We start from the raw sequence: 23,405 nt of genomic DNA, 5'->3' as shown, positions 1-23,405 counted from the left end.
TCTCTCAGGGGTGTGACAAATCCACATCCTTAAGAGACATAGCTACACTGGCCTATCCCTTGATGTAGACAGAGTTAATTCGATGGAAGAATTCTTCTGTTGACCTAGCTACTACCTCTTGGCATAAGTAATCCACCTCCCCCAACTGGAGAACCTCTCCCATTGGCATAGTGTCTATGCCGACACACCACAGCGGCACAGCTGCAGCTGGGCCACTGTAGCAGTTGAAGTGTAGACAAGTCCTTAGAGTTAAAATGTTGCCAGCTGTGCGTACAATGGTGTAATGGTTTTTACCTTCAAGGTATGTGTAATGTTGACCATAAAATCGTAGCTTTAATTGCCTTTGGATAAATTGATGTAGATGACTCATTAATATAACAAATCTTTCCATTTTTAAACCACAGTATGCTGGTCTAGTGGATGAGAGAAAGCAATAGATGTGATATATCTTGCTTTTAATAGGCTTTTGATATATTCCTACATGACGTTCTCATAAGCAATCTGGGGAAATGTGATCTAGATGAAATTACTGTAAGGTGGGCACATAACTCTTTGAAGAATCCTATTCAGAGTAGTCTATTAATAGGACTTACCTAGTGGGCTCCCCTGGTGGTCTGTCCTGGGTCTGGTACTGGTCAGTATTTTCATTAATGACTTGAATAATGGAGCGGAGATTATGGTTATAACAGTTGCAAATGACACTAAGCTCTGAGGAGCTGCACTTTGAAGGACAGGATCAGACTTCAAAATGACCTTGACAAATTATTGAATTTCATCTTGTTGATTTCAGACCAATTCTCTTAAAGACAAGCGCAAAGCACTATACATAGGAAGGAAAAATCAAATGCACAACTACAAAATGGGGAATAACTGTCAAGGTAGTAGTTCTGCAGAAAAGGATCTGGGACCTATAGTGGATCAGAAACTGAACATGAGCCAACAATGATGATGCAGTTGCAAAAAAGGTTAATAGAATTCAGGAGTGTAGTAACAGGAGTGTTGTATGTAAGCTATGGGAGGTAATGGTCCCCCTCTGTTAGGCATTGGTGAGGTCTCAGCTGGCGTAGTGTGTCCAGTTTGGGGCGCCAGACATCAAGAAAGATGTGGACAAAGTAGAGAGAGCCCAGAAGAGATGGTAAAAGGTTTAGAAAACCTGACATATGAGGAAAGTTTGAAAAACAAACAAACAAAAAAACCCACCTGGGCATGTTTAGTCTCAAGAAAAGAAGGCTGAGGGGGGGACTTGATAAGTTTTCAAATATGTTATAAAGAAGACAGTGATTGATTGTTCATGTCCACTGAAGGCAGAACAAGAACGAAGGCTTAATCTGCGATAAGGGAGGTTTAGATTAGCTATTAGGAAAAATTGTGTAATTATAAGGGTAGTTAAGCACTGGAATAGGTTATGAAGGGAGGCTGTGGAATTCTCATCATTGGAGGTTTTAAAGAACAGCTTGGACAAACACCTGTCAGGGATGGTGTAGAACGGTTTACTTGGCCCTGCCTCAGCGCAAGGGGCTGGATTAGATAAACTCTTGAGGTCCCTTCCAGCCAGAGCCGTCCCTAGAGATGGCAAATTGGGGCGACCGCCCCGGGCTCTGCGCTTTGAGGGGCCCCATGCTTTGTGAGGAGGAGGTGGGGGGTAGGAGAGCAGGGGTGGGGGTGAGGAGGAGTCCCCCCCAACCTCCTCCTCTCCCCAGTGCTTCCTGTCCGCCCCACCGATCAGCGCCTCCCCCTCCCTGACTCCCAGCACCTACTGCTAATCAATTGTTTTGCAGTGTCTGGAGGTGCTGGGTGGAGGAGCGAGGATGCAATGTGTTAGAGGGAGGGGGCAGAACTGGTGGGGAAGAGGTGGGGTGGGGCCTTGGGTGGATCCGGGTGGGAGTACCCCCTGGCAGATAGGCCCAGAGTTTCTATGTCCTGGGCCCCATACCCCCCTAGGGCTATGATAAACATCTATTGAAAGCTTTGGGATTTACTAATTTTTGGCTCATAACTGGTAAATTAAAAAATATTCTAGTAATCGCCTAGCTATTGAACAAGACCCTAACAAATTTAGAATTCATTTTGGAAATTCTTGGCTGCTTTTCTTTCTATGTAATACACATCGGATAATTCCTTTTTGGTGCACCAGCATTATTGGTTTTAGCACGCTTTTGTGGGAATGGCACACTTGTATTGGTAAAATATGCATTCAGGCTATGGTTTAAGTTGCAATACTAAAACCTAATTAATTTTACAGAATGTACTTGTGACTGTAAGAGCATCCCAGTGCCAGATAGCAAAGGGCTCTCTGGTATTTAACAGTAAATCTCAGCTGGTCTGACCAGCTCAATGCACCTCACACTGTTGCCATGATATTCATTTAAAAGTTGTCTTGTAATATATCATTTGAAAACTAATAACACATTGGTTGTTGATATCACTGGGAAATGTATGTAATAACATTGTGTGTGAAATTCTGGATGCTCTAATACTGTTTTGGAGACTGTAAACAGACAAAGGAGAAGGGCAAAAACCTCTGTCTCAATTGCAAACCGAGCCAGGTGTGACCAGGGAGTGGAACAATGGGCTGTTCACTTGCTTGGGAGATTGCAGGAAGATCATTTGCATTGTAAGCCACAGGAGACTACAAAAGTAATGTGGTGTCTGCTCCCTAGTGGATATGGGAAGCTGAGCCTCCAGGAGGGCTTTCTGACTTTGAAGACAAAAACTTTGGGGATATAAAGATCTGCTTGAAAGACTTTTGGGGGATCTACCAAGTGAGAGAAGCAAAATGCTACCTTCTTTGACCTATGAAAGATGGGTTCTGCTAATCCAGCTGGAGAACGCTGACCCCTTGATGTGAATAAGAAACTAGGTTAGGCAAAGATGTATCTTGCTAGAGTTAAGTTTTAGACACTAGAAATACTATTATTTTCTTTATAATCCTTTCATATCACTTGCACTTTAACAAACAAATTTAAGAGAGATTTTTTTTTAATAACCCTATTCTTAGTTTTACTGCAAATCATCTCAGTGCTGTGTATTGGGGTGGAGTGTAGAACTCCAGCTGAGTTAACAGGTTGGTGTGTGTACTGGCTTTTTGGAGGTAGTGAAATTGGTGTTACTGAGCACTCAGAGCTCAGAGGGACTGGACGCTGCATGGGAGACAGTTTTGGGGAGAATTGGGACCAGAGGAGGTGTTGGGGTCACCCTGCAAGGAGTAGCTGGTCTGGTGGAAGCAGGGGTGAAACCATTGTACTGTGAGCGTGCTGCTTGTGTCAGGATTCTGTGCCAAAGCTGTGCAGCCCAGAGGCATCCAGAGTTAGAGGGCAGGTGGGACAAAACCTCTTACTGGTCAGGGTGAACTCCCAAAGTCTCTCAGTACTATAGTACATTTCCTAGTGTGCTGTAAAGTTTTATGATAAAACTAAATAGTATTATATGATGTAGCGTCTTTCAGCTTCTTAGGGTTGACTGGCTTGCAGAACCTTAAGCAAGCAAAAATATGGTAATATGCAATGAGTCTTTCAATTAGCATGAAATGAAATTCTCTTTTGGCTCAAAAGTAAAACCCTCTTCTTTGGTACACCTGCCGTTTGGCCAGAATTGGCTCTGTCCCGGCAACCAGTTCAAATAGGAAAAATGAATCTAAACTAGATGAAATTCCTTTTTGGTGCACCAGCATTATTGGTGTTGGCACACTTTCGAGGGGAACTAGCTGTTGCTGCACAGTCAGCTGAGAGAACTCGCGCACTGTGGCATTCGTCTTTTTGTGCATTTAAACTAAACGTTACATTATTCTCTACCGTTCAGGGCTTATTTCCCATTGGTTGAACAGTCTAATGAAGGATCATTTGTTTTGATTGGAGAAAAATGTTAGGCTATTATTTTAATCCTCTCTACAGCGTTTCTCTTAAGTGTAGCAGAAGCCGAGCCGTGCCAGGCAGTGCTAGCTCTAGCAACTGGCTGACCTTTGTGTGGTAAATGTCAGCGGTGCTCACTCAATCTTTCAGATTCCAGTTGCCTTTTTTTAACCTGTGCTTAGGACACTGCCTTAAGCTACTCTGAAGAACCGCTTCTCTAGTCTAAGCCATATTGTACCCAGTGTATATGTACAGTTGGGCTGTCTGATTATCACAAGACTTAATTGTGTTTCTAGCTGTGTATTAATTGTATTGCAGATCAATCTGCATTGTTGGTGAGTCAGTTTTGAGTCTTGGGTTGTGTCTACACTACAAATGCTGCAGTGGCGCAGCTGTGCTGCTGTATTACTGTAGTGTAGACATTTACTACAGCGATGGGAAAACGCCTTCCATTGCGGTAGTAATGAGTACCCTCCAGTACCTCTTGAGAAGTGGTAGTTAGGTTGATGGAAGAATTTTTTCCATCAACCTAGCAGTGTCTGCACCATGACTAAGGTTGGCTTAACTATGTCTCTTGGGTGTGAATTTTTCACCCCCCCTAAGCAATATAGCTAGATTGACTGACTGAAGTTTTAGGTAAACCAGACCTTGGTTACAGCTTTCATAGATTGATATATTTCCAAGGCCAGAATGGACCACTGTAATCATCTAATCTGACCTCCTGTATAATACAGACCATAGAACTTCCCCAAAATAATTTCTAGTGCAGATCTTTTAGAAAAACATCCAATTGTGATTTTAAAATAATCAGTGATGGAGAATCCACCACAATCCTTAGTAAGTTGTTCCAGTGGTTAACTGCTCCAGCCGTTAAAAGGTATGCCTTATTTCCAGTCTGTATTTATCGATCTTCAACTTCTAGCCCAGGGCTAGGCAACCTATGGCAAGTGTGCCAAAGGCGGAACGCGAGCTGATTTTCAGTGGCACTCACACTGCCCTGGTCCTTGCCACCGGTCCGGGGGGCTCTGCTTCTTAATTTAATTTTAAATGAAGCTTCTTAAACATTTTAAAAACCTTATTTACTTTACATACAACAGTAGTTTAGTTATATATTAAAGACTTCTAGAAAGAGACCTTCTAAAATCGTTTAAATGTATTACTGGCACGTGAAACCTTAAATTAGAGTGAATAAATGAAGACTTGGCACACCACTTCTGAAAGGTTGCCGACCCCTGTTCTAGCCATTGGATCATGTTATACCTTTCTCTGATAGATTGAGGAGCCCTCTATTAAATATTTATTCCCCATGTAGATTCTTATAGTCTCTAATCAAGTCTCTGAACCCTCTCCAGTGTATCAACATCCTTCTTGAATCGCGGGCATCAGAACTGGACACCGTATTCCAGGAGTGGTTGCACTGTTGCCAGCTATAGAGATAAAATAACCTCTCTACTCCTACTTGAGATTCCCCTGTTTGTGCATCCCAGGATTGTATTAGCTCTTTTGGCCACAGCATCACAGTGGGAACTCATGTTCAGCTGACTGAAAAATGATTTGGAGGTTGTGGTGGACAATCACTGCTTCCCAGGATAGAATTCCCCATTCTGTAAGTTTTTGGCTCACTTCCCCCCCCCCTCCCTGTTTCTAGATGTACACATTTATATTTAGCCATATTAAAAACACTGTTTGCTTGCACCCAGTTTACCAAGCAATCCAGATCACTCTGTATCAGTGACCTGTCCTCTTCATTGTTTACCATCTGCACATTTTCAGTGACTATTGTTTTCTTCCAGCTTGAGAGAAATAACTATCAAAAATTACACCAGCACATCGAGTTCAGGGTGTTCACTGCTCAACTGTGTTGAAAGGACTTCATTACTCCATGCTCTCTTTACAAGATGCCTGGAAGGAACTTTCATTTCTGTCTCTTGAACTGGCTCTCCTCTGTATTTGAGGGCTAAAAAGCTTTGCAAGGTGCCTCATAAAATAGAAGGATCCTTACAACACTGTATAAACTAAGAAGTCTGAACAGTGCTATAAAAGTAAGGCGACCAGTTTTCTACTTTAAGTATTTTATAATCTAAGGGTCTGATGATCTGTAGTTTTGTTTGGGCAAATGCTAGACTCCAGGGGGTAGAACCTTTTCTAGGTAGTACCATACAAATTGGTGGTGCTATAGTCAATATAACTTTATAAACTATTAAACCGTATATAATTAGTAATCGCAAACTAGGCGTTCCCCAGTGCGATGTGAGGCACAACTTCTGAGTGGATGTTTAGCAATAGTAAGGGCCACTGTGGTGGCATGGCTCCTGTAGTGAGCTCTAGGAGGCAGTGCACAGGTACTGAGCCTCCTTGCTGCCATTCATAAAATGTGTCGATTAAAGGACTGAGCCCCATTCCAGACTCTCAGGGAAGACAGTCCTGCCCTCTCCTTGCCCTGGCATATGAGTAGGTGAAAACTGGAAGTACAAACTCAGTTTCCTATAGCTTATGGAGGTTATTCTCATGTATGGGGCAATTCTGCCCTAAGTAAATGGGCAGGTGTCCTTTTCAGAGTCTCATCTTCTTCCTCCACAGAGCTGCTTCCTGTGTTGTCACTATAGCCACGTTTACAACAGTAGGAAACAGAATTTTGAACAGTTAATTTAAATAATGTTTTCAACCTTCTTTCTGCCCTGACTCTCCATATCCTGTTAATCCAAGGACACTCTGGGTGAGAATGCTCTGTGATCATTTTGTACTTCAACTTTCCCTTCAGCATATTTCTCTAAATACTTTACTTTTTTCAGATAGCTTTGTCCCCTGCTGATGTAAAAGAGGGAGTAGTACCAAGGGATATGGCAGCAGATTTTGCCGCTTGCTGCCGCTGAATGAGTTTTGTGGGACAGGGCTCTTAATACATACACATGAACATGTTGGGGGGGCCCCCGTCCTCCTCCTCCAGCAAAAGATGTGGGGGAGGAGGAGTGCTTGAGCATCATATCCTTTGCCTCTTTGATCATCTGCCTCAACGCTGTCCTTATGCTGAGTTTCTGAATGGATGGGGCACCTCAAACAGCCCTGACTGTCCCTTGTTACCTGCAGTGTTGTTTGCAGAGGGCTGGAGAAGCAAGATTTAAAAAATATTCCCCCTCCCAACCTACTTTCTGAAATAACTAAAATAATAAACTACAAGCAAGCACACTTCCATACTTCAAGCAAAAGGCCCCCCTGAAGTAGACTTCTGGCCATCCTGCCAACATACTCTATACAGTATCTCATTTCATAGAAGAGAACGTGTCACTGGACTTTTAAATACAGTAGAACCTCAAAGATACGAACACCAGAGTTACGGACTGACCGGGCAACCGGACACCAAGTGAAGCCGTAAGTAACCAATCAGGCAGCAGCAGAGGACCCCTCCTCCCCCGCTTCAAAAAAAAAAGCAAATACTGTACTGTACCTGTATTACATCTTAAAGGTAGGCACATCTGGGCCATCTGTCTCCACCCCACTCCCACCCCCACGCACGGGGCAGCCACTTACAGCAAGACACTGGGGTTGCCAGTCCAAGGCAGCAGGTGCAGCGCTGGGTCTGCATTGCTTTCACCCCACCTCCTGCCGGGAGGGGGATGGGCTGTTTTCAGACACACCTCTGTAGATAGGGGGACAAGCTTGCAAACTCCTGCAGGGGCTGTGTAGGGAGCAGCTCAGCTGCTGCTGAAGCATGGCCTGGAGTGTCAGCTGCTGGATCCGGAGCTTCATTCCGAGTTACAAACATTTCAAAGTTCCGGACAACCTCCATTCCCACGGTGTCGGTAACGCCGAGGTTCTACTGTAGGGATTCGAGCAAGTTGAGGGTTTCCATAGCATCTGCGCCCCACCCCCCCATCACATACCTTTCTATACCCAAAACACTTGCAGAGACTCCTCCACGTATCAAATTAAGATTCAGCCTTCAAGAACGTTCAACTCTCCTTTCAAGGGACTTGTCCACTGATCCCAGTGTGGGGGCCACAGTGGATGGACAGCCAGAGGAGGCAAAGAATTCTTACCAGTGATCAGTGAAATAATGAGAGCTTAGATTGCCTAGCTTAATGTCATCAGGGGAGGATAGGGGAGGGCCACTATAGTTCATTTAAACGAGCCAATGTAATTGCAGCAAATTAAAATTCTTTTTTACATTTAAAAATGTACTCTGCACTGCATGCACACCCAGATATCTCAAATTCTTGAATACATTGACATTCTGTACCTCGAGGGAACACCCTGCACCCCCATGTTCATCCTTATAATATGATACTGTGGTATGCAAAGTTTGTCATGTCGGGTGTCTTTGGAAAGCTCATGATGCACTGAGCATTGTTGTAATGTTATAGTAATTATTGTTATAGTAATGTTATAGGTTATGTATGTAGTTATGAGACTGAAAATGTGTCCTCGTAGCTTAAAACAAGCCCAGACAAAAACTCTCCAAGAGCAGAGGGGCAGTTCATACCTTATCAGGGCACGTATGGGACAAACCCAGCCCAGCCTCATAGGAACAAAGGACACTGGCCTAGGTATCAAGAAAGGATCTGTTGCACTCTCAAGTGAGTCACCGCCCTTTCCTTGGTCAGTTTGGGACTGCGATGAGGTAATGGTCACCTGACTCTCGGGGGTGGGGGGGCAGAGCCAAGAGGGAAGAAAGAACATGATAAAAGGGAGAGACGTATGCCATGCTCTTCTTCTCTTCCACCTCCATCTACAGACATCACCACCAAGCGACTGAAGCGCTGATCAAAGGGGAAAGCCTGGCTGAAGGGCAACCAGCCAGCCTGTGGTCAGAAGCATCTAAGTTTTCAACACTGAAACACTGAAAGTGTTGAGATCAGCTTAGAATGTGTTTTGCCTTTATTTCATTTGACCAAATCCAACTTATGCTTTGACTTGTAATCACTTAAAATTTATCTTTGTAGTTAATAAATCTGTTTGTTCTACCTGAAGCAGTGCGTTTGGTTTGTAGCATGTCAGAGAGTCCCCTTGGGATAAAAGCCTGGTACATATCAATTTCTTTGTTAAATTGACAAACTCTCCTAAGCTTGCAGCATCCAGTGGGCATAACTGGACACTGCAAGACGAAGGTTTCTAGGATTGTGTCTGGGACCAGAGATATTGGCTAGTGTCATTTGGTTGCACAATCCAAGGAGCAGTTTACATGCCAGAGGCTGTATGTGAACAGCCCAGGAGTGGGGTTCTCACAGCAGAGCAGGGTCAGGCTGGCCCCCAGAGTCAAGGTTTGGAGTGACCTAGCAGATCACCAATCCGGATAACACCAGGGGAACGTCACACGTAAGGAGGCTTTGCAATACTACAGCTTGAGTGAGCACTAACCAGAGGTCAGTTAAAACCAGTGTTAGAGTTATGCCAGGTCTTGTCTGCCAACTGGTGTCTAGAGTTAAACAGCAATTATTAAGGCATCACACATGGTGGCTAGACTCACTAACTGTTTAGCTGAAATTTTATACTGAGATTCACCGTGGTGTGTTGACCGCAGCCATCCTAAGTTAGACAAAATGGAACCTCCTTCTAGCCATGGGCTCTGTATTAAACTTGTCTCCACTGGAAGCTGGTCTTTGTATATGTTACACCCAGCAGGGCTGAGCCCTGACAGTTCAGTACTCTCTGGTCTCTGGTGATTTATCTGGTATCCTGAAAGGTGGTGGTAAAGAGGGTGAGACTAGTGTTGGCAGGTGAAATCCAATACTGATGTAACATTATTCATGGAATTCAGGGGTAAGCCCAGAAGCTCCTTAGTGTGAATTCATCCTTGGACCAGCCCTACTGATTTCAGTGTACTTACAACTGAGATGGATTTAACCCTGTTGTCCAAAAATCAGAAATAGATGTACGGTACTGCATTTCCTGATACTCACACCGTCTTTGTAGAACCTTCAGTATAGGTGGCTCTGAAGCACATCCGTTATTTTTATCCAGCCACTTCTCCCAAAATAACCTACTGTACTTGGATCACTTCCAGTCTGACTTCCACCCTTTCACAGCACTGGAACTGCCCTTCTAGTAGTGTTCATTGAGCTCTTTTTGTTTTGACCATGGCTCCTTCCTATTTTTTCCTTTTAACCCATTTTATTCACCTGTTTCCTTCACTGTGTATGTAATACTTTATCTGCAGTCTGTCCAAGATACCACGATGGGGATGAATGTGACTCTGTCTTCTCTTAGTTTGTCTGACATAGATAACAAAGCTGAAACTGTCCAATCCTCATCCATACATGTATTTTGACTGTACCAAATGTACTGTAAGCACACTGATCGTGATTAAGAATTCCAGAGAATGTGTACTGAAGGACTATCCCTGAAGTGGACAGATGCCAATTCAGATACTGCTATATCCCATGAAGTGGGCTGTAGCCCACGAAAGCTTATGCTCTAATAAATTTGTTAGTCTCTAAGGTGCCACAAGTACTCCTGTTCTTTTTGCAGATACAGACTAACACGGCTGCTACTCTGAAACCTGCTATATCCTAGTGACCTAGAGGAAATCTACCACTGACAAGATCCTGATGATCTTGTAGAGCATATGACCTTGTGGGGAGAGGTGACTGAAACTCTTCTCTGGGGGGGGGGGAGAGAGAGAGAAAGGGGCAACCCCAAAGAATTTTCCCTATTCACCAACCATGGTATTTCTTCAGTGTCTTTGATGCCAAACCTCAGGAGGTGGGGAGAAATCTTTAAGAAAGTCTTGGGAAATGTCAAGGAAATAGGGCAGCTAGTTTTTCAGCTGAAGTGTATTCAGAATGCCTTATTGACGTTCTTTAAAAGTCTGTTAAAGGGGCCCAAATTTTACATCAAGGTTCACCGAGGAAGTAACTTCTTGGCGTAAGTTTTTAAAGGTGTTCCAAGCACCTGCAGCTCCCATTGAAGTCAGTTGTAGCAGCTCTGAAAATGGGGCCATCCATATTTACCTTGGGCATAGAATAACTTTAAAGGACAAATGGTGTATGTGCGTTGCAGGGGAGAAGTGAAGGCCAGGAAAGGCCGGTATAAGGCTGAGATGAAAACGGGGGGAGGGGAAGCATTGGAACAAATAGACAGTTAGCGCGGAGTGGAGAAGGTCCAGTCAAAACTAGAAAATTCTGATGATATCAGCGTCTGTGGGTCCCTTCTTTGGTCACTTTTACTAGCTGGAGTCTCTGGCTGGCTCCTCCCTGTAGTTTGTTTGAAGTATAATGTACCTGGGTCACTGCATCCACTTGAATTTGAATTTAATGTTTCTGACCTTGAACATCTTTCTGAATTGTTCTAAATTCAGGTAGGTAGGGGGAAAAATCCAGTCTTAACTGGAAAAGTCACTTTGCTAAATACCTATTAAAAATTGTACCAAGCGTTAACAAAGTGTACTCTTGGTTGACAACTAATAAAAATGGAAGTCTCCAGTTAATTAATACCACACTACTTCTTGTTGTCAGAGTGCTTTGTCTGAAGAGCTGCTCCAGGCAGAACATCAATTTTGGAGAAAGATGTTGCTGTCTGTGAGAGTCATGGTGAATGGGTGCTCTGTAGTAAACATGCTGTGTATCAAATGCTTAAAGGCAGCTAAGCTCAATATAATTACTTGAAGGGTTTTTTTCGTGTTCAGTGCTATGGTTGGGATCTTATATCTTCCCACAGCATCAATCATTTAGTCCCCTTGCATACATGTATATAACATCCATTGTTTGATACAGTGGGGGACAGTGAATCTAATTTTTGGATAATAGAGGGAATGGTCAATGTTATAGGTCATGTCCTATGAGACCTATTTCAGAAAGCAGCATTTTGGGTAATCTTGGTAGCCCTGCATTTGTATAGTTTACCCATTCATATGACTTGTGTTTAGTGCAGCTGAGTTATTGTTGAAGTTGGAACCATAACTTTGACTTTCCTCACTTCAGTTCTACCACCGCGATAATATTGCGCAAGCATAACTTGTTTGTCTTTAAACCTTGGCTTAAAAACAAATAAAATTGAGTCAAACCTAATTTGTGTAGTAAGTGACAGTTGGTCTCTGAGACTATGTGGATTATCTCAGTGAAAATCATGAGCTTCCTCATTCTGGAGAATGAAACAAGAGGTTGCTCTTTAACTGGGTGTGCTGAACCACAAATCGCAATGTTGCTATGAAGCTATTTAGGCACGTTGCGTGGCCTACTTGAGAATGTAGAGGATGTAGCAGATTTCTTCAAACTTCCCCCTGCCATCAAGGTCTATCATCCTGTAACGTAAGTCTTCCATTACTGTTACCCTGCTCTAATGTGCACAAACTAGAAAGCTTCTTGAGTAACAATTATATTGGCTAAAGCTAACAGATCTGCCATCAGATCACTTTTAGAGTCCATTGAACTAGTAGGGCTCCAGGTGGGTAAAAGGGCCTGCCTGTGAGGATACAACTGCAGATTAGGTACAGTATTTAAATTATGCTCTTGATAACTCCAAATTAATGCCTCTTTAAGAAAGAGGTTTTTGTTGCTGACTTCCATAGTAACAAGACAACAAACCTACTTCTGTGTCATCAAATTCACTTGTAATCATAGAAGATTAGGGTTGGAAGAGACCTCAGGAGGTCAGTTAGTCCAACCTGCTGCTCAAAGCAGGACCAACCCCAACTGAATCAAACTTAAATTTAAAATAGTTAGTTGCAAAACATGCTGGGCAGCTGACTTCATCCAACTACTGTTTATTTAAAAGGAAGTTGTTTCTGTATTCTTGTGGTTTCTGTAGAAGTGTGCTACCATAGATATTCACGTATTGACTCTGCATCCAGATAAAACTCATGGATACTTGGCCTCTTAGAGACTAGGCCATTTTAAAAAAAAAAATCAACTTTTAATCAGGCTTGCAATAAAATTAAAAGCAAATCATTCTAGTTGACATAGACCTCGGAGGGTGTGTCTACACAGCTTCTGGGAGCAATTCTTGTAGCCTGCGTGGATAGACTTGTTTTAGTGGGGCTTCCACTAGCATGCTTACAAATAGCAGTGTGGCTGTCCGGGTTCGGCCTGTGGAGCCTAGGGAGCCCAAATGTCAAAGCAGTGCCTACACAGCTATTTTTAGCACACTAGCCCAAGCCCTGCAAGTGTGAGTCTGTGGAGACTGGCTCCCGGCAGCTGTGTAGACATACCATAGAGTCCTTGGTTAAATGCGCTGCATTTAATTTCACTCATATCCCCAGTCATTTCAGCAGTTGGGTCTAATCTAATTCCATAATAAAGAAGCAACAAACTAGACATTGTTAGTTGCCATACAAATAATCCTAGCAAAGGCAGAAAAAGGTACTGCCAGCAGTTTAAAAACAGCTTGACCAAATAAAAGCAGTTTTAGCTTTCCTGGGGTAGATTTGTACTGGTTTTGAGGAATCCGATAGGGAATATATCTAAGCCCAGTTAAATTATTTAGATCTAACTGGATTTTTCTGTCATGGAAGGAAAGTATTTTGAAGGAAATATCCTCTCAGAATGTATACTCCAATGAGGAGCATGTCAATTATTGTTCAATAGCCCTATTGATCATCAGCATGAATCTTTGCAATAATGGACCACTTGTTGGCAAGCATAATGATGAGTCAGTTCACTGTCAATCAAATGGGATTTTTCCAAATAACAGGTTGGACAATGGATTGGAGGCTTTTGACCATGAGAGAGAGTTTGACGCTGTCTTCAGTTGTATGATGGTTACATACAAGGACCTCCGAGTCATTTTTCTGGTTAAGCGTCAGTGCCCACACTAGAAAGACAAGGTGAGAGAGGTAATTGGACCAACTTCTGTGAGAGAAGTTTCAAGCTTACACAGAGATCTCCCATCTTGTCCGTCTTACATTATAAATGGCAAATATTTGCATACAGTCTCTAATTTTGACCTGGATTTTCTGACCTATTTAAAAATATTAAATTGTCTGGGTACTGTTTGTGTCTATTATAGTTCACTTGGTACATGGCCAGTGAGGAATGCTAATCTTATTTATTTTTTTCGGTCTCTGAATTTAAAAAAAAACCCACAAAATATCTCAGCACAATGATTTGGAGCTATTAAATTGTGCATATGGTTAGTCTGTGACCATATACCCCTATGATTATCTAGTTCATTCCTTTCTTTTATGCCCACTTGTTGCATCTTGTTTTAAGCTAGTTTGTAAGCTCCTCATTGTATGAACCACCTCTTCCTATATGTTCAGATAGCACCCTGATTCTTATTGGGGCCCCTGGATGCTACTAGAATATAAATAATGGCTATGGGCCCAATTCTGCAAACACTTCACGTCTGGTGGGACTACTCATTGGTAAAGTTAATCACGTGCAGAAGTGTGTGGCTAGACTCTAAAGTTACATACTAGTTTCAATTGCATCTTTTTTTTATATATAGAATTTTCTAATTGTAGGCTTAAAGGGACATGATTTGAAAGATCATTTGTCTGAATGTTGTACGTACTATAGTGACAGGTCACACCTAAAAGTACTGTAATTTAAAAGCTAGCAAAAAAATTCTCAATTTTTTTTTGTCTAGTCAGTTTCATCGTTCTTCTGCAAAACTTCTCCCTTGCAGAAAAGATTTGCATAAATGTAAACAGGGGAGAAGAAATATGCTATAAAAGGAATTGGAGACAAAATCGGAGCATGCTGTTTAAGTCTATTTTAGAGAATTTAAATTGGCAGCATTCTTGTAAACTTCCCATACTGGTCTCTACCCAAAGTCAAATTGCATTTGACAGTCTGACTGTTGAGGAATGCTTCACTCTAACCCCCCATTCCCCAGTTGTAAAAAGAAACAGCTGAGCTCTGAAGCGTAAAAGTTGATAAGGACTTTGTGCTTATTGAGGATGACTTCCATTGCTTAGGTTGAACAAAATCTGTTTTGATTTAATCATTCAAAATTGAATGTTGGATCTGTGCAGTAGAAAAATAAAGTTTACACACGCACGTTTGACTATACTATGTATGCTAGTGCAATACAAATATGGAAGTGCACACATATTGGTTTGTGGAATTCAGCAGTAGAAAGCAGAACTTGTAAGGGTTGCAAATGGAATAGCTATGGAGTAGTGAGCCTGTAAGTTGGAGACATGTCTTCTAAAACCAGCTTCCACACTTCCAGCTTCCCCCAGAAAACACTAGGAAAATCAATGCAGAAAACATGCTGAGGTTGCACAGTTAGAAATAAAAAGGGTCCAACTTCAATGTTAATCAGCTGTTGTGCAGCATAAGACATAAAAAGATGTGCCTTTTGTAATGAGCAGTAATACTTTACCCCAAAGAGGAATAGTAAATGGTTCATATGTACCATGTAGTGCAAATACAGTGTACACCAGGGGTTCTCAAACTGGGGGTCGTGAGGTTATTACATGGGGGGTCGTGAGCTGTCAGCCTCCACCCCAAACACTGCTTTGCCTCCAGCATTTATAATGGTGTTAAATATGTAAACAAGTGTTCTTAATTTATAAGGGGGGGTCACACTCAGAGGCTAGCTATGTGAAAGGGGTCACCACTACAATAGTTTGAGAACCACACTCTTTTCTTCTGGATAAATCTCTAATTTATATAATTCAGCCTTGCTTCAAATCAAGCAATAAAAGTTGCTGTTGGAACTGCAGTTTCTGCTTTGCATTGCCAGAGTTTATAATGAACTGTGCAGTCTTCACATTGCATGAATGCTGGGTTTTATATTTTAAAATATTTTTTAAAATTTTATTAAATTATTGGTACACGACAGTAGTGATTTTGTCACTACTTAGAGACACTGAAGCTGCTTGTGCATTCATATTTACGTTCCCCCTACATAAAAACAAATCTTGTCCTATCCTTTTTTTGACTACTGTGGGTACTCACAGATCCAAACACATTTCTGAGGCTGAATGTAACTTGAATATCCCACACATGTCCTGACTGTGACACCGACTCAATTGTTGCTTGACTCCTCTGCTTGTCTCTCTCACCATCAGAAGTTGGTCCAATGAACAATATCATTTCACCCACTTTGTCTCTCTAATATCCTGGGACCAACACAGCTACAACAACACGGCATATCCTCTGCTTGAGTAACTTAAAGCTAAACTGGACAAAGCACTAGGGAATGGTTCAGTGTTAGCCACTAGAAACTAATAAGATTACCTAATACTGTAGGGGGTAGTGTTTTGAAAGGCACCCTTGGAGCCCAACTCCCACTGACTAACGGTGCTTTGAAAATTTACTCATAAGTCTTTTTAAATTCCCAATTCCTGGTGCAGCTGACAAGCAATTTTGTTGCAACTCTTTGAAATATAAACTACTCTAAGCTGTCTGGTTCTGGGTCTTAACTTTGGAAAGGAACATCTTCTGGAGTACAATTCACTTCCTTAATAAGTCATGCATAATTAGACTTGGCAGAATTTGACTTTGTCAGTTTGATGGATAATATAAAAATGTTTGTTTTTTAAGCATTTTTCTGACTTTAATCTATAACTTTTCACAGCGGTAGGAAATTATGGGGTATTTCAGACAATAGGAATGTCAGCGAATAATTATTAATCACTGTAGATGTTGAGATTCAGAAAGTTAAAGCTTTGTAACTGCTAAAACACAACTAGTCAACATCACTTGTCAAAATATACAAAGTAAATTTGAGCCTTGACTCAAATTCTAGCAAGTTCTCAAGCAGCATTTGTTTTTCTTTGCCTATATGTACATTTTGATTATTATAGATGGGAATATTTGTGTGTATATGGTGAAATTGACATTTACCAATAAAAATCTAGTACTTCCAAGCCTATGCATAATTAAATATGTTTGAATAGAGAACATGTTAGAAGTGACAAAGGTTAGAGCAAAGAGTGATCCTTTCTTACACCAACATAGAACTTCTATTCTAAAAGAGCTTGGGTTGTGGATACGGAGACCACTTCTTCCTATCCTGTGACTTAGTGAGAATTATTTTAACACAAACTGCACTGCAGCAGTAATTGTTCCATCAGATCCTCCTTGAGCAGTGGGAACAGAACCTTCGTTTTTCTTTTGCAGAACCCTAAAACGAAAGCGCAGATTGAAAACCTGGTACGGAATGGGATGAACAAGGAGCTGCGGGATCGCCTCTGTTGCAGGCTGACCTTTGGGACTGCTGGACTTTGTTCTGCCATGGGGGCAGCTTTTGCTACATTAATGACCTTAGTGATCCAGTCAACACAGGTAACTTGGGTACCACTATACAGTCAGACTTTTTGTTTATACTTTCATAGTAATCATCTTGATCACTTCAAATTATGCCTTTCATCTTCAAAATTCACAATGCATTTAAGCTTACTTGACGCTATATATATGAATTGCGTCACCCATCGCTGAAATCCAGCCTCATGGGTGGAATGTGGCAACTGTTCAACAGTACGCAGCAACAGCAAAAGGACAGGAAGTGTAAAAATCTCATCCAGCTAAACCTGCCCAAGGCATCTTAGGTAGGCCAGATGTAATTACCTAAAGTGAAGTTTTGCCAGTGAGCTAAAGCTTTTTGTGTGAACTTCAGGGGACTCATCTGACATTACATGAGCAACCAAAATGCTCTTGTTTGCAAGTCTTTGAAAGATGTAAATAATGAGAAGGAATTTTCTATATTCTCTATTTTCAGGGTTTCTATACCCCTCCTCCCCCATCATGTGAGCAGCAATCTGGTGAGGGCGGGGGGGGGGGGGGCGCTTGCCCTTTTGAGAGGGTCTGAGTGTGATGAAGTGGGAATGTTTCTTAATATTTTGTATGATTACTGTGCATACCTCAGTTTCCCCTATGTGCGGCATGTTGAACTAGGTGCTGGGAAGAGTTGTTTACTTGATAGCAGCCTTCAACTACCTGAAGGGGGGTTCTAAAGAGGATGGAGCTCGGCTGTTCTCAGTGGTGGCAAATGACAGAACAAGGAGCAATGGTCTCAAGTTGCAGTGGGGGAGGTCCAGGTTGGATATTAGGAAACACTATTTCACTAGGAGGGTGGTGAAGCACTGGAATGTGTTACCTAGGGAGGTGGTGGAGTCTCCTTCCTTGGAGGTTTTTAAGGCCCGTCTTGACAAAGCCCTGGCTGGGATGATTTAGTTGGGAATTGGTCCTGCTTTGAGCAGGGGGTTGGACTAGATGACCTCTTGAGGTCCCTTCCAACCCTGATATTCTATGATTCTACTCTGGCAGAGTCTCAGCAGAATATGGCCACTCCAATGGCTGGACATGTAGTGCCTGGCAACTAATGACCCTGGACTGTCCCCAACCCCCACAGGAAGCCAGCTGGTTTTATCCAGGTGCGGGACAGAGAGCTAAAGTAGATAACCAGGTGACCTTGTTCAGACCAGGAAGAGGAACAAAGGATGGAGGAGAGACCCTTGGTGTTATATAGTGTGGGCTGCTGGAAGCTTCTGGACTGGGGACAAAGGAGGAGGGGCAGGACTGACCCAGGTGGACTATGCTGTAACTTTTACTTTTCTCGATGCTAAGTAAGGACTTAGAATCATAGAATCATAGAATATCAGAGTTGGAAGGGACCTCAAGAGGTCATCTAGTCCAACCCCCTGCTCAAAGCAGGACCAATTCCCAGCTAAATCATCCCAGCCAGGGCTTTGTCAAGCCGGGCCTTAAAAACCTCCAAGGAAGGAGACTCCACCACCTCCCTAGGTAACGCATTCCAGTGTTTCACCACCCTCCTAGTGAAATAGTTTTTCCTGATATCCAACCTGGACCTCCCCCACTGCAGCTTGAGACCATTGCTCCTTGTTCTGTCATCTGCCACCACTGAGAACAGCCGAGCTCCATCCTCTTTGGAACCCCCCTTCAGGTAGTTGAAGGCTGCTATCAAATCCCCCCTCATTCTTCTCTTCTGGAGACTAAACAATCCCAGTTCTCTCAGCCTCTCCTCATAAGTCATGTGCTCCAGACCCCTAATCATTTTTGTTGCCCTCCGCTGGACTCTTTCCAATTTTTCCACATCCTTCTTGTAGTGTGGGGACCAAAACTGGACACAGTATTCCATATGAGGCCTCACCAATGTCGAATAAAGGGGAATGATCACGTTCCTCGATCTGCTGGCAATACCCCTACTTATACAGCCCAAAATGCCATTAGCTTTCTTGGCAACAAGAGCACACTGTTGACTCATATCCAGCTTCTCGTCCACTGTGACCCCTAGGTCCTTTTCAGCAGAACTGCTACCTAGCCATTCGGTCCCTAGTCTGTAGCAGTGCATGGGATTCTTCCGTCCTAAGTGCAGGACTCTGCACTTGTCCTTGTTGAACCTCATCAGGTTTTTTTCTGCCCAATCCTCTAATTTGTCTAGGTCCCTCTGTATCCGATCCCTACCCTCTAGTGTATCTACCACGCCTCCTAGTTTAGTGTCATCTGCAAACTTGCTGAGAGTGCAGTCCACACCATCCTCCAGATCATTAATAAAGATATTAAACAAAACCGGCCCCAGGACCGACCCTTGGGGCACTCCACTTGAAACCGGCTGCCAACTAGACATGGAGCCATTGATCACTACCCGTTGAGCCCGACGATCTAGCCAGCTTTCTATCCACCTTACAGTCCATTCATCCAGCCCATACTTCTTTAACTTGGTGGCAAGAATACTGTGGGAGACAGTATCAAAAGCTTTGCTAAAGTCAAGAAATAACACATCCACTGCTTTCCCCTCATCCACAGAGCCAGTTATCTCATCATAGAAGGCAATTAGGTTAGTCAGGCACGACTTCCCCTTCGTGAATCCATGCTGACTGTTCCTGATCACTTTCCTCTCCTCTAAATGTTTCATAATTGATTCCTTGAGGACCTGCTCCATGATTTTTCCAGGGACTGAGGTGAGGCTGACTGGCCTGTAGTTCCCCGGATCCTCCTCCTTCCCTTTTTTAAAGATGGGCACTACATTAGCCTTTTTCCAGTCATCTGGGACCTCCCCCGATCGCCATGAGTTTTCAAAAATAATGGCTAATGGCTCTGCAATCTCACCCGCCAACTCCTTTAGCACCCTCGGATGCAGCGCATCCGGCCCCATGGACTTGTGCACGTCCAGTTTTTCTAAATAGTCCCGAACCACTTCTTTCTCCACAGAGGGTTGGCCACCTTCTCCCCATGCTGTACTGCCCAGTGCAGCAATCTGGGAGCTGACCTTGTGCGTGAAGACAGAGGCAAAAAAATCATTGAGTACATTAGCTTTTTCCACATCCTCGGTCACTAGGTTGCCTCCCTCATTCAGTAAGGGGCCCACACTTTCCTTGATTTTCTTCTTGTTGCTAACATACCTGAAGAAACCCTTCTTGTTACTCTTAACATCTCTTGCTAACTGCAACTCCAAGTGTGATTTGGCCTTCCTGATTTCACTCCTGCACGCCTGAGCAATATTTTTATACTCCTCCCTGGTCATTTGTCCAATCTTCCACTCCTTAAAAGCCTCTTTTTTGCGTTTAAGATCAGCAAGGATTACACTGTTTAGCCAAGCTGGTCGCCTGCCATATTTACTATTCTTTCTACACATCGGGATGGTTTGTTCCTGCAACCTCAATAAGGATTCTTTAAAATACAGCCAGCTCTCCTGGACCCCTTTGCCCTTCATGTTATTCTCCCAGGGGATCCTGCCCATCTGTTCCCTGAGGGAGTCAAAGTCTGCTTTTCTGAAGTCCAGGGTCCGTATTCTGCTGCTCTCCTTTCTTCCTTGTGTCAGGATCCTGAACTCGACCATCTCATGGTCACTGCCTCCCAGGTTCCCATCCACTTTTGCTTCCCCTACTAGTTCTTCCCTGTTTGTGAGCAGCAGGTCAAGAAAAGCTTTGCCCCTAGTTGGTTCCTCCAGCACTTGCACCAGGAAATTGTCCCCTACACTTTCCAAAAATTTCCTGGATTGCCTGTGCACCGCTGTATTGCTCTCCCAGCAGATATCAGGGTGATTAAAGTCTCCCATGAGAACCAGGGCCTGTGATCTAGCAACTTCTGCTAGTTGCCAGAAGAAAGCCTCGTCCACCTCGTCCCCCTGGTCTGGTGGTCTATAGCAGACTCCAACCACGACATCACCCTTGTTGATCACACTTCTCAACTTTATCCAGAGACTCTCAGGTTTTTCTGCAGTATCATACCGGAGCTCTGAGCAGTCATACTCCTCTCTTACATACAACGCAACTCCCCCACCTTTTCTGCCCTGCCTGTCCTTCCTGAACAGTTTATATCCATCCATGACAGTACTCCAGTCATGTGAGTTATCCCACCAAGTCTCTGTTATTCCAATTGCATCATAGTTCCCTGACTGTGTCAGGACTTCCAGTTCTCCCTGCTTGTTTCCCAGGCTTCTTGCATTTGTGTATAGGCACTTAAGATAACTCAACGATCGTCCCTCTTTCTCAGCATGAGACAGGAGTCCTCCCCTGTTGCGCTCTCCTGCTTGTGCTTCCTCCCAGGATCCCATTTCCCCACTTACCTCAGGGCTTTGGTCTCCTTCCCCCGGTGAACCTAGTTTAAAGCCCTCCTCACTAGGTTAGCCAGCCTGCTGGCGAAGATGCTCTTCCCTCTCTTCGTGGGACTTTCTATGCTGTGTTCCAGACATGTAATAAACCCTTCTATTTTTACAATGCTATCTGAGTCACTGAGGTTGGAGGGTGCATTGCTTCCTTTGGATGTGCAAGTCTCCCCCGAGGTGGCCAATTCGAGTGGACTCACTGAGTGAAATGGGTGCTGAAGGCTCTGAAGTTCGGACCCAGGAGGCAGTGAGGCTAAGGGGTTAACACACTAAAGGGTTTCTCCCAGGGACTGTTCCAGAGCTGTGCAAGGCACCAGACCTGTGGAGCCTTAACATTGAGGTTCTCTCCCTGCCCCTCATTTGAGCCAGCATCTGGAAAAGTCCTGCCCCTTTGGATGGGGAGCTGAGAACATGCATACTTCATGCATATCACAAACTGTAAAGCAGGAGGTGGATGGGAACACACATTGAAATGCATGGAGTAGTTCACATGTCTCAGATCTATTGTTTTAGATTATATTCATCTCTGTGGGGTGTTTGCATGCTGAAAACATCACATTGAAACGAATGTGCCACTTCACACCTTTCAGACCCTCCTATACTGTCAGTGGATGTGTAAAGGAGCCCTTCCCATCCTCACTTCCTCTTTAAAGGACACTTCTGACTGCTCTAAAATCTGCATGCTTGCATTGGGTTTCTTGAAATTACAAGATATTTATGGTCACATAAATACCACCCTATACCGGAAACCTACCGACCGCTACACTTACCTACATGCCTCCAGCTTCCATCCAGGACACACCACACGATCCATTGTCTACAGCCAAGTTCGAAGATATAACCGCATTTGCTCCAATCCCTCAGATAGAGATCTTGTAGATGCTTGTCTCTATCAAGCATTCTTAAAACTACAATACCCACCTGCCGAAGTGAAAAAACAGATTGACAGAGCCAGACAAGTACCGAGAAGTCACCTCCTACAAGACAGGCCCAACAAAGAAAATAACAGAACATCACTAGCTGTCACCTTCAGCCCCCAACTAAAACCTCTCCAGCGCATCATCAGAGATCTACATCCTATCCTCAAAGATGATCCTTTACTCTCACAGATCTTGGGAGACAGACCTGTCCTCGCTTAGAGACAACCCCCCAACCTAAAGCAAATACTCACCAGCAACCACACATCACTGAACAAAAACACTGACCCAGGAACCTATCCTTGTAACAAAGCCCGATGCCAACTCTGTCCACATATCTATTCAAGTGACCTCATCATAGGACCTAATCACATCAGCCATACCATCAGGGGCTTGTTCACCTGCACATCTACCAATGTGATATATGCCATCATGTGCCAGCAATGCCCCTCTGCCATGTACATTGGCCAAACCGGACAGTCTCTCCGCAAAAGAATTAATGGACAGGAATCATAAAACTCAAAAACCAGTGGGAGAACACTTTAACCTGTCTAGTCATTCTATGACAGACCTGCGGGTGGCTATTTTACAACAGAAAAACTTCAGAAACAGACTCCAACGAGAGACTGCTGAGCTGGAATTGATATGCAAACTAGATACAATCAACTCAGGATTGAATAAGGACTGGGAATGGCTGAGCCATTACAAACATTGAATCTATCTCCCCTTGTAAGTATTCTCACACTTCTTATCACACTGTCTGTACTGGGCTAGCTTGATTATCGCTTCAAAAGTTTTTTTTCTCTTACTTAATTGGCCTCTCAGAGTTAGTAAGACAACTCCCACCTGTTCATGCTGTGTGTGTGTGTGTGTGTATGTATATAATATATATATATATATATATATATATATATATATATATATATATATATATAATATCCTCAATATATGTTTCACTCTATATGCATCCGAAGAAGTGGGCTGTAGTCCACGAAAGCTTATGCTCTAATAAATTTGTTAGTCTCTAAGGTGCCACAAGTACTCCTGTTCTTTTTGCGGATACAGACTAACACGGCAGCTACTCTGAAACTTGAAATTACCTGTGACTCGTGGGAGTGCGGAGTAGGGTTGGTGATTCAAACTTGGGGTCACTTGAACTAGGGTTTCCAGAGATATAACCTGGGAG

At 43.3% G+C, this 23,405-nt stretch overlaps 1 protein-coding gene across 1 annotated transcript in view; it reads left to right on the top strand.

The window, feature by feature from the left end:
- The window catches only part of LOC128849118 (glucose 1,6-bisphosphate synthase-like), a 61,502-nt gene that overhangs the window by 11,217 nt on the left and 26,880 nt on the right, over positions 1-23,405 (top strand). Inside the window, exon 2 of the mRNA XM_054049474.1 lies at positions 16,856-17,020. Coding sequence (XP_053905449.1) covers positions 16,856-17,020 — 165 coding nt within the window. The remainder of the gene's footprint in view (positions 1-16,855; positions 17,021-23,405) is intronic.

Source organism: Malaclemys terrapin, chromosome 15 (genome assembly GCF_027887155.1).
Source record: "Malaclemys terrapin pileata isolate rMalTer1 chromosome 15, rMalTer1.hap1, whole genome shotgun sequence".
Classification (NCBI taxonomy): Eukaryota; Metazoa; Chordata; order Testudines; family Emydidae; genus Malaclemys; species Malaclemys terrapin.
This window is presented reverse-complemented; position numbering and strand designations above follow the sequence as displayed.